The sequence below is a fragment of the Myxine glutinosa genome, chromosome 11 (genome assembly GCF_964187855.1).
Source record: "Myxine glutinosa chromosome 11, kmMyxGlut1.1, whole genome shotgun sequence".
NCBI lineage: Eukaryota > Metazoa > Chordata > Myxini > Myxiniformes > Myxinidae > Myxine > Myxine glutinosa.
The window spans coordinates 18,236,851-18,249,576 of record NC_136271.1 but is presented as its reverse complement, the minus strand read 5'-3'; the positions used below and the strand labels follow the sequence as shown (position 1 = coordinate 18,249,576).

General features: G+C 40.9%; 1 protein-coding gene across 2 annotated transcripts in view; it reads left to right on the top strand.

Moving 5' to 3' along the window:
• The first annotated feature begins 405 nt into the window (after positions 1 to 405).
• The window catches only part of LOC137436463 (actin nucleation-promoting factor WASL-like), a 36,448-nt gene continuing 24,127 nt past the window's right edge, over positions 406 to 12,726 (top strand). For both annotated transcript variants that reach the window (XM_078786448.1, XM_078786447.1), the window contains exons 1-2: positions 406 to 700; positions 11,088 to 11,222. In XM_078786448.1, coding sequence (XP_078642574.1) covers positions 596 to 700; positions 11,088 to 11,222 — 240 coding nt within the window. In that variant the 5' untranslated portion in view covers positions 406 to 595. The remainder of the gene's footprint in view (positions 701 to 11,087; positions 11,223 to 12,726) is intronic.

Here is a 12,726-nt window from a genome sequence, read left to right as displayed (position 1 = left end):
AGTGTCAATTTGTTTTATACCATGTACCCCCTCCACTCCCCCCCACCCCCCACACATTTCAGCCCTCCCCCTTCCACAGATCTACCGACGTCCCTGTTCTCTACTGTTGTTGTACTGGTGTGCTTCCCTCTCGCTCCTCATCTTGTCTGCCGCTCCCTTTATTATATGTCTTATGTGTCCGTTTATGTTTTTTGTGTTTAATCATACATGAGCTCTTGCATGAGCCTCGATCTTGTATAAAAATAAAAATAAAAGGTGTGGATATTTCTCGAAGGATAGGATATTTTAGGTGACTCAAATCACATTATACACCATACCCAATCAAAGGAGTTGGCAAGCCAACCCATGGCAACATCGATAGTAGGACTACAGACCTTTGGTATGACATAGTTGTAAATTACCTGCAATCAAAGTGTGTGGGAGGACCAACCTTGCATTGCCCTTTGCCTCCTCGTTGCTACGCGGGTGGATGCTTGGTGGATGGTTGGTTTTTCTTTTTGTTTTCAAACTGACCCGTTTTGAGCATACAGGCCGGTAACTGGCTACCGGGTAACTGGCTACCGGGTAACTGGCTACCAGGTAACTGGCAAGGCGGATGGCTGCACCTCCTCGGAAGAAAAGGGAAGGGAATACCTCCTCGAGCCTACTCACGGCAGATGAAAACGATCTACTTTTTCGCTTAGCAGGGAAAGGGAATGTGGTAAGATTTCATTCTTATACAATACACATAGATGGGTCATTTGGAGATTTGATTTTGCTTAACTTCCATCAATTTTTGTGTTACATTTCTTTTTCAAGTTTCCTCAACTTCCATCTATTTTTTGTTTTACATTTCTTTCTCGAGTTTTCTCAACTTCCATCAATTTTTGTGTTACATTTCTTTTTCAAGCTTGCTCAAATCCCATCCTTTTTTTTACCTTTCTTTTTCAAGTTTGCTCAACTTCCATTCTTTTACCTTTCTTTTTTCAAGTTTTCTCAACTTCCATCTATTTTTGTGTTACATTTCTTTTACAAGTTTTCTCAACTTCCATCTATTTTTGTGTTCCATTTCTTTTACAAGCTTGCTCAACTTCCATCCATTTTTTTACCTTTCTTTTACAAGTTTGCTCAACTTCCATCTATTTTTGTGTTCCATTTCTTTTACAAGCTTGCTCAACTTCCATCCATTTTTTTACCTTTCTTTTTCAAGTTTGCTCAACTTCCATCTATTTTTGTGTTGCATTTCTTTTAAAAGCTTGCTCAACTTCCATCCATTGTTTTTACCTTTCTTTTTCAAGTTTGTTCAACTTCAATCTATTTCCGTGTTACATTTCTTTTTCAAGTTTACTCAACTTCCATCCATTTTTTAACATTTCTTTTTCAAGCTTGCTCAACTTCCATTCATTTTTTTCTCTTTCTTTTTCAAGTTTGCTCAACTTCATATATATTTTTTACCTTTCCTTTTCAGGGTTTCTCAATTTCCATCTATTTTTTGTTTTACCTTTCTTTTTCAAGTTTGCTCAATTTCCATCTATTTTTTGTTTTACCTTTTTTTTCAAGTTTTCTCAACTTCCGCCTATTTTTTTAAACTTTGTTTTTCAAGTTTGCCCAACTTCCATCTATTTTTAAAAACTTTTTTTTCAAGTTTTCTCAACTTTTCTCAACTTTCTCAAAGTTTCTCAACTTTTACATTTCACGTGCCTTCGATACGGTCTGGCACCCTGCTCTGCTCTCCAAACTCTCCTCCTTTGGTATCCATGGAAATCTCCACGCATGGCTGGCGGACTTCCTCTCTGGTCGTAGTCAACGTGTGGCCCTGAATGGGTTTCTCTCATCTCCTCTTCCTGTTCAGGCTGGAGTTCCCCAAGGTAGTGTTCTGGGCCCTGTGCTTTTTCTGGTCTTCATCAATGATCTCTCTGACTCTCTTGAAAATCCTCTCTATCTCTTTGCTGACGACTCTACTCTCTGTCGCTCCATTCCTCATCCCTCAGATCGGCAGTCTGCAGCCTCCTCACTCTCTGCAGACCTGGACAAAATCACAGACTGGTCAAACAAGTGGAACATGTCTTTCAATCCTGACAAATCTCACACTCTTACAATGTCTCTCCGAAAGGACCGACTGGACAACCCTCCCATCTACTTTCTCAACAATCCTCTCCAAGAAGTTCTGTCGCTCAAGCTTTTGGGTCTCACTATCTGCCATGATCTTTCTTGGGAAAACCACATTTCCAAGCTGGCCTCCAAAGCCAGTCGCCGACTGGGCATCCTCCGTCGTGCGAAGTCCTTCCTTGGCACACCTGAGCTCCTCACCACATACAAGGCTTTCATCCGCAGCTCAATGGAATACTGTTCCCCCCTCTGGGCTGGTGCTCCTGCCTCACACCTTGCTCAGCTTCACGCTGTTGAGGCCAAAGCTTTCAGAATCATTGGAATCTCCTGCGATGTAGTCAACGCCGAGGGCCTTTCACTCACTCACCGCAGGCAGGTTGGTGGTCTTTCTGTCTTCTACCGACTCCTCTCCGGCCTTGCTCCCCCAGCTCTCTCTGTGCTCTGTCCCCCCAATATTCCTTCAGGTCGCACAAGATCTGCCTGCAACCCTCTTATGGTTCAACTGCCAAAGTCTAGGCTCTCTGCTCACCTTCACTCTTTCATTCCCCTTTTCTCCCGCCTCTGGAGCAAACTCCCCCACTCCCTTCAATCCCACTCCTCCCTCCAGGTCTTTAAAACAGCTGCTCACCACCATCTCTTATCTTCCCCCATCGAAAACCTTGATCTTTTCTACCCCCGGTAATTCACCCCAGAGTCCTTGCAGTGTTCATATGTTTTAATCCTCTCCCACCTCCCCCCAAGTCCTCCCGATGTCCCTGCTCTCAAATGTTGTGTTTGTGTCCTTCCTCCTCTTCCCCCTCTCTTTTGTGTCCTTCCCCCTCTCTCCCCATCTTGTCTGCCGCTCCCCTTGTTTTTTGTGTTTTGTGTGTCGGTTTGTCTTTTTGTGTGATTAATGTTAGCTCTTTCACGAGCCTCGATCTTGTATACAAAAAAAAAAAAAAACTTCCGTCTATTTTTTAAAACTTTTTTTTTCAAGTTTGCTCAACTTCCATCTATTTTTTTAGTTTACCTTTCTTTTTAACGTTTGCTTAACTTCCATCTATTTTTTTTTTTACCTTTTTTCAAGTTTGCTCAACTTACATCTATTTTTTGTTTTACATTTCTTCCAAGTTTTGTCAACTTCCATCTATTTTTGTGTTACATTTCTTTTTCAAGTTTGCTCAACTTCCATCCATTTTTGTGTTACATTTCTTTTTCAAGTTTGCTCAACATCCATCTATTTTTCTTGACCTTTCTTTTTCAAGTTTGCTTAACCTCCATCTATTTTTTGTTTACATTTCTTTCTCAAGTTTTCTCAACTTCCATCTATTTATTGCTTTACATTTCTTTTTCCAGTTTGCTCAACTTCCATCTATTTTTTGTATACTAAGTCGAGGCTCATGTAAGCTAATATAACACATAATAAAGGGAGTGGTAGACAAGAGGGAGATAGAGAGACTGGACCACAACAACAATAGAGAACTGAGATATTGGGAGATCTGTGGAAAGGAGAGGGTTGGTGCAGGTTACAAAGGATAAACATGATGGACATTACAATGACTTTCAGGAAAAAAAAAAACAGAATTGGAGGGAGGTGGATTTCACTCGACATACAGACATACACACAAACATACAGACATGCATACACACACGCAACACTTACATACATACACACATACATATGCCCACATACATACATAGTACATACATACATACATATACTCATACATACACAAATACACATACATAGACACATGCATACATACATACATACACATACATACATTCATACATACATACATACATACATAGTACATACATAAATACACATACATACATACACATACACACATACACACATGCATACATACATACACACATATATACATACATACACACACATATACATACATATATACGTATATACATACATACATAGTACATACATAAATACACATACATAAATACACATACATACATACACACACATACACACATACACACACATATATACATACATACACACACATATATACATACATACACACACATATACATACATATATATGTATATACATACAGACATACATACATACATACATACACACATACGCAAATACACACATACACAAATACATACATACACACATACATACATACACACATACATAAATACACACACGCACATGTATATATACAGACACACACACACAAAAACACACACACGCACACACACACACACACACACACACACACACACTCACACACACACACACACACACACACGCTCACACACATACACACACACACACACACACACGCTCACACACACACACACACACACACACACACACACACACACACTCACACACACACACACACACACACTCACTCACACACACACACACACACGCTCACACACACACACACACGCTCACACACACACACACACACACACACACGCTCACACACACACACACACACTCACACACACACACACTCACACACACACACACACACACACACACTAAATCTTATCTCATACTCTCACTGCTCTTTTCAATAACAATCTCATTTCTTTCTTTAACAAACCACTTGAAGAGTTTTAGTCCCTCAAACGTTTGGGCCTCAACATCAGCCACAATCTCTCCTGGGCAAAACACACATCATAGTTGCCCTCCAAAACCAACCCCCAACTGGGCATCCTCTGACGTGCCAAGTCTTTCCTTGGCAAAATTCCAACTTCTAACAATGTACAAGCTAGGCCTCATTTGCAACTCGATGGAGTACTGCTTTCCTCCTTGGGATGGAGCCCCTGTCCAGCCGTCGAATTAACACCAGGTGGGTTGACTCGGCTTGTCATCCTTCCGAGGTCAGCAAAATGAATACCAGCTCACTGGTAAATTGGAGCACTGCATCAGCAGCACAGCTGCGCTTCCAGAATAATGATGCAACCAGCAGCCACAGGGTGCCTACAAAACAACAACTGTGAAATTTATAAACACTTTGCCATTGTGTAACTCAAACACCAAATATCTACACTACCGGTCAAAAGTTTTAGAACACCTAAATTTTACCAGTTTTTATTGAAATTTACGTAGTTTAATGTCTCAATGTAGTCTGAAATTAAGCATAGAACAATTAAACAATTGGAGATAAAAAAGAAATCATAGAATCATTTTGTTTAACAAAATTTAATTTTTTGACTCAGCAAAGTAGCCACCTTTTGCAGATATAACCGCCGATCACACTCGTGGCATTCTTTCCACAATGGAAATCAAATATTGTTCGGGAAGTTCTTCCCAACACTGTTGCAGAAGTTCCCACAAATGTGTTGCACTTGCAGGTTGCTTTGCTTTCACCCTTCTGTTCAGTTCATTCCAAACCAGCCCGATGGGTTTTAAGTCTGGAGACTGTGCTGGCCATTCCATGATTTGAAGCCTATCGTCTTGTTCTTTTCCTCGTAGGTAGTTTTGACATAGCCTGGAGGTGTGTTTAGGGTCATTATCTTGCTGTGGGATGAACCCCTGACCAATGAGGCATATACCAGAGGGTATTGCATGGCGCTGCAAAATGCTGTGGTAGCTCTTTTGGTTCAGGGTGCCAGTCACTCTGTGCAAGTCGCCGACTCTGGGTCCAGCAAAAGAGCCCCAGACCATCACGCTTCCTCCTCCATGTTTGACAGTTCGTGTCACACACTGAGGAACCATCCTTTCGCCTACTCGACAGCATCCAAAAACCCTGCGTGATGAACCAAAGATTTCAAATTTTGATTCATCGGTCCATAAAACCTTCTTTCAGTCTTCAGAAGTCCACTGGCGGTGCTTCATGGCCCAGGCAAGCCTCTTTTTCTTATTTTGGCATCTTCACAATGGCTTTCTTACTGCCACTCAACCTGTCAAACCTGTAGCTCGAAGTCTTCTCTTCACAGTTGAAACTGGGACTTGCTTACTTCGACCAGCGTTAAGCTGTGCTTGAAGCTGTTGTCCTGTGAGCCGCCTATCACGCAAGCTGTTGACTCTCAGAAACTTGTCTTCTTTTTTTGTTGTGGCTTTGGGTCTGCCAGACCTCTTCCTGTCAGAGTTTCCTCCAGTTTCCAATATACTACTTCCTGCAGTGCAATATTGTCCAAATAATGCTTCAGAGTGTGTAATAACAGTCTGTTCCAAAACTGCTTTTATACAGACAGGGGGTTTGTAATCAAGTAATCAGCAGAGGTTGGGACACCTGTAGGAATTGTTTGCATCAACTTTCAAGGCTTAATTTACTTACATTGCTGCAGAACAGCTGTAAGTTGTTAACCCATTACTTGTTCCCTGAAGAAGGCCTTTTTTAGCCGCGTCGCAGACGCTGCTATTAGAGTGCCCTCTGCTATTGTTGTTGTTCTTCTTGTTCTTCTTCTTCTTGTTCTTCTTGTTCTTCTTGTTCTTGCAGAGAAGACAAAACCTCAAAGCTCCACCCATTCTGGGAACCATAGCTCCACCCATTTTGGGAGAGGCTTCATATAAACAAATATCCACCATTTTATTAACTCGCATAGCTTTGAGGCCTGTTTTGTAGGCCCGTGGTGTCTTCCTCTCTCACACAGTTTTATTTCAAATCAAATTCGATATATCATTTCATTTTTCACAGTCGCTAACATAGTTTTAGACTCGGTTGAAAAAAAACGGGAAGAAAATCCGATGAAAGTTGCCCTTTATAGAACGAAATGAATTCTCAAAGGCCTGTAACTTCAAGTCCATTGAGATATATTTTTTTACAATCACGGCATGGTCAGTCATACACCGCCCGAAATAACAGACGGGAAAATGCCGAGATATATTAAAAATTCGTCCATTTGATGACAATCGTCACGATGAAATATTTAATTTATACGTCGTCAGAATAATGTGGAGAGAGGAGCATAGCTTCGTTCACGTGTCGCTACACACGAGAAATTGCCGAGATATATATTTTTTTACAATCACGGCATGGTCAGTCATACACCGCCTGAAATAACAGACGGGGAAAATGCCGAGATATATTTTCACTTTGCACAAAAATAACATCAAGTAATCGAATCAATAGGAATGTCCTGTGCCTATAACATCGACGTTATAGGCACAGCTGCATCTAGGCATTGTGTAACATCGACGCGGCTTTTGTTTTAATTAAAACTTTTTGTACTTGTTTTACAATATAACTGTGCAATTTACATTATTTTCCCGTTTTTGCTAACCTAAACTTTTTAAAATCCTCGAGCAGTTTACTGCTTACCTTTGTACCATTTCAGGTTATTCACTGGACTTGAATTGCTTAAATTTCAAAAAAACTGGAAAAATTGAGGTGTTCTAAAACTTTTGACCGGTAGTGTATGTCCTTGATTTCGGCAGCAGCCTCTCAGCTGTTTCTTCAAGTCCAGCTGCCATTTTGGTTATTTCTTCCCGAAGGAACAGTTTGCGCTGCAATCGAATGGCTGCCATGTATGCACAATTAATTAAACATTCAGGTGACACCACAAAGTCTGAAACAACCACTACATTGTGAATCCCTCTACGCAAGGAAAATACACTTTTTAACCCTTTAATTGTTTTCTTCATTTGATTATCATGTTTTTGTTGACCACAGACTCCTCTCCGAAAGCCCTGCAAATTGACATCATCAGCGCACTACTCTACACTCATGATATTTGCAATATGCTTTGCTTTTATACATCTAGTTGGATTTGAATTTTTCGTTTTCTGGGAAAAATGCTACTTCCACATAAACTATAGTTTGAAACTTTTTGAACGTGCACTTCAGAAAATTGAGGAGTTCTGGAGGTTCAAAGCCCACCGAGATTTCTCATTCATGGTTGTATGACCACTGAGGCTGAAACGCAATGCTTATGCGTGCCAACACCCGGGGTCTTTACTTGAAAAACAAAGTATAGAATTCCATCAACTGAACTTTCATTTCTCTGTTGATGCAACTTGTCCAAAGAGTGCAGAAATGGTAAATATTGCTCCTTGCTAAAGATCCATTTTATTAGTGTGGTTCATACATTTTGGCGTACGTGAGTCCACCGATGTCATATGTTATTGGCCATTTTAGCGCAGAAAGGGCCTAAGTTACAAGCCGGTGAATCTTGGGTAGATGGTCATACCAGTTTGCGTTTGACAATGTTTTCATACCAACACCAAACATATTCAAATAACCAACCCAAGATGTTTCAACCTCCTCTAGTAAGAGTTACAGTGACTCATCAAGTCACATTCTCAGACCTATTCTCTTCCTGGTTTACCTATCAATCTCCATGAAAAACACACAATCTATTTTGCTGACAACTTTGCTCTACCTGTCGTTGTACAGTGTGGCCTGAAAGTCGCTTTACCCCTCCCCAGTAAAGCATTCGTTCTTAAACTTTAAATATACAGTTTTATTGTGCAGTAATTACAAATTATTAATCAGTCATAAAGACGAGTTGGGGTAAAGCGACTTTCAGGCCACACTGAACAATCCTGCATTCAATAAATACATACCGTAAAAATGGGGGGAATAGGGACAGCAAGGTGAATAGGGACACAAACTGAAAAAAAGTTCGGAAACTCTTTTCGCTGAAAATTGATAACCATACTGATTTGTTGATATTTGGGTTGAAAGTGTTCTCTTGTTTTTAAAAAAAGCAACTTATAGTCCCTATTAACCCCATATATGGGTTAAATAGGAATAAGTAGGATTTTTATGGCTGTCCCTATTCACCCCGTTTTATGGGTGAATAGGGACAGTCACTAATACAAAAAAATAATAATCAAGAAACCATCCTGAGTTTCCAACTTATTGCTAAATTGATAGCTCAGATGGATACACATAATGTGCACCCATAATATAAACCACGGTGCCAATGAAAAAAAATATGGGATAAAAAGTTTCTCCAAACTGTCCCTATTTCTTGTTTCGGGAAACTGAGTAGCGTGCTGACGAGGAGGGGAGTGTCGTTGAAGCTGAAGGGAAAGGTGTATGCTGCATGTGTGAGAAGTGTTATGATTTATGGGAGCGAGACATGGGTAATGCACGTAGAGCAGCAACGAAGGCTGGAAAGGGTGGAAATGCGAATGGTTCGGTGGATGTGTGGAGTATCGTTGAGAGAGAGGAAGACAAATGATGAATTGCGAAAGATGATGGGAATAGAGCCTGTGATTGATGCTGTGAAGAGGAACAGTTTGAGATGGTTTGGTCATGTGTTGAGGAAGGATGAAAGTGACTGGTTGAGAAGAGTGATGGAAATGAATGTAGAAGGAAGTAGAGGACAGGGAAGACCGAGAAAGACTTGGCTAAAGATGGTCGAAGAAGAAATGCGGACAAGGAGGTTAACAAGGGGAGATGCAGAAAATAGGGCACAATGGAGAAGATTGTCATGGGGACCGCAAGGCTCACCCCCGCTCTTGCAGGGAAAATGGCCTTAAAATGGCTGTTTTGTTTTTTGTTGTATGGGGTTAATAGGGACTATAAGTTGGTTTTAAAAAAACAAGAGAACACCTTCAACCCAAATATCAACAAATCAGTATGGTTATCAATTTTCAGCGAAAAAAGTTTCCGAACTTTTTTTTCAGTTTGTGTCCCTATTCACCTTGCTGTCCCTATTCACCCCATTTTACGGTAACCCTCCCAAAACCCATTGCATCCCCTCCTTTCCGTGTTACTGTATTCCCCCTCCTCTCGGCTGCTTCTCTTTCCATTAGTATTCGCTGATGGACTAATTAGTCGACCTATTTGCCAAAATTAATGTATCCGTGCTAAGAGTGCTTCAACCTCAGCGTCGCCCAGGTAAAAATGGAATTGTAACACCATCTGCCACCACCACCAGGGGGCGATACACGGTATACATTTACATAGAGAATTATGCCTCCCGCCCGCCCTTCATACACCCGCGTAAGGCCGCGGCCATATAGCCAATGTTACCCTCCACGCAAAGTTGTAGTTGCACCCCAAGTTTGGAGTTTGTAACTTAAAAGATGTGGCTGTGCAGAGAATGTATACATACAGAGAGAGAGAGAGAGTTTTTTTCCTTTTAGAGGTACAGATATGAAAAACTGGAAAACCTTCACATGTTAAGTTTCGCATGCCCACTATGTGTTTAAAGAAAATTACCTAGACATTCCATCTTTCTTTAATTGAAATCAGCCATTTGTCAAGTTACAACTGCTGGAACTCATCATTTTCTTTACCAGCCACAACTTGTCTGGAGCTGCCCACATAGCAAAGAATCTCGTGCTTGTCCCAATACTGTGAAGAATTTTTTGTAACACCAAATATTTTCTCAATCCTCACCGTCAGCAGGAAAGATTGTCCCTCGCTGTATAATAATATTTTCCCTTACAAGGAATGCCAATTCAGGAGGAATCCATTCAGCCCATCACATCATGCCAACGTACAGTTGTTTGTCCTTGCTCTATCTTTTTTTAAATGCTGAGTATTAAGCAAGTGAGCAGCATGTACCATTTTTAAGTCTTTGGTATGACTCGGCCTGAGTTCGAACCACCGACCTCCAAAACTCAGAACAGATGCTCGAAGCATGACGCCAGGGAGTGTCAGTTGTCACGGACATGTCATCATGAGGATATGCCTATCATGCCAAGATAACAATTCGGTATCTCACAAGTGCAGGGTCATTGAAATCTCAAGCCAAAAGGAAGTGCCCCCACTTAACAACTCCTCCTTGAAGAGTTGAATAAGACAGGAGATGCGGTTATAAAGTTTCGCGCGGAGCAAGGGGAGTTAAATTCACCTCTCCATGACTATGGGCTGAGGACATCCCACAACCCAATTGGTGTTCTTTGATTATTGACTATTCATCCTGTAACTTAGCTCTTCAAATTACATTTTAACCATCAAACACATCACAGTGTGTTCATATTTACCAGACCAGTGATACATAGGTACACACTGTATACCTATATCTCAGACCATGCTAGGATGCTTTTCTTAGTTCACTGTTCTTGCCCAAGTCTGTCTAAGCTTTGTCTCTGTGATCTTTTTTCTACTTGTGCTCATGTTTTCAGGTTATTGCCTCCAGCATCGTGCAGTTACTGCAGGGTAACGCATGTTCATGGATAAAAAAGGACTGTGGGGTGGCATGTCTGATCAAAAACAATAACAAAAGGTCCTACTTCATATCTTTATTCAGCCTGTTCCAGGTAATGCTTTCAATCATATTTAATTAAGACACACATACAGAATGCCCCGCCATACCCGCACTTTATCACCTGCATGTACCTATTTCCTCCCCTTCCTTTATCCCTATCCACTCCCAACATCTTTCCGATTTTCTACTATTCATTCTCAATTACTTAAGTAATTGGTTCACTCTGTCTGTCTGTGTGTCTGTCTGTGTGTCTGTCTACAAATGCCAGTTTATGATCGAGGAACAACTTGATTTCAATTGAATGTTATATTTTGAACATGAACAGGAAAAGGAACCCGTACTGGTTTAGCCGTACTTTGGCTCTGAATCTATCCCGATCGTACATGTGCAGAGAGAGGAGTGAGATTATTTTTTTAGTCTGTCGACCTGTCTGGCAGTCAAACAAAATTGAAAATCATTCCAAACAGGAAACCTACTGTTAAGGACGTCATAAAGGACACAAACATCAGGCACAAATAACTAATGTGATGTGTTAAGTAAGATGGTGTAAATGATGCTGCATCAATGGCGGTAAACTTCCCAAAAAATTATTACAACCTACAAATTATTTTATTTCAATTTAATTACATTCTATGCTTGAATACTGTAGAACACAAATCGGCTTTTTACTTTCAAAATCCTTCCCTTTCGCAGCACTAAGAATAATATTCATGTACTGAGGGCAGAATAACTATGAGAAAAGCTATGAGAATCAGCGTTCATACCATCATGCCCTGAGGGCAGAATAACTATGAGAAAAGCTATGAGAATCAGCATTCATACCATCATGCCCTGAGGGCAGAATAACTATGAGAAAAGCTATGAGAATCAGCGTTCATACCATCATGCCCTGAGGGCAGAATAACTATGAGAAAAGCTATGAGAATCAGCATTCATACCATCATGCCCTGAGGGCAGAATAACTATGAGAAAAGCTATGAGAATCAGCGTTCATACCATCATGCCCTGAGGGCAAAATAACTATGAGAAAAGCTATGAGAATCAGCATTCATACCATCATGCCCTGAGGGCAGAATAACTGAGAAAAGCTATGAGAATCAGCATTCATACAATCATGCCCTGCGGGCAGAATAACTATGGGAAAAGCTATGAGAATCAGCATTCATACCATCATGCCCCGAGGGCAGAATAACTGAGAAAAGCTATGAGAATCAGCATTCATACAATCATGCCCTGAGGGCAGAATAACTATGAGAAAAGCTATGAGAATCAGCATTCATACCATCATGCTCTGAGGGCAGAATAACTATTTGAAATTCTGCATTCTGACAAATATGACGGCACATAGCACTGTGTGGTTACCATCACCCTTGTCATGCGAGGTTCACCAACAAAACGAACGTCGATCGTCCTCGGAAATATGAAGCAAGAGGTTAAAAGACCCCACCTATCTTTATCAAAAACTCTCTTCCTCACTCGCCCTGCACTGCACTCTCTCCACCTCACCCCCAGGAATACCTCTGGCTACGGCTTCCCCATCGCTCCCACCTCTTGTT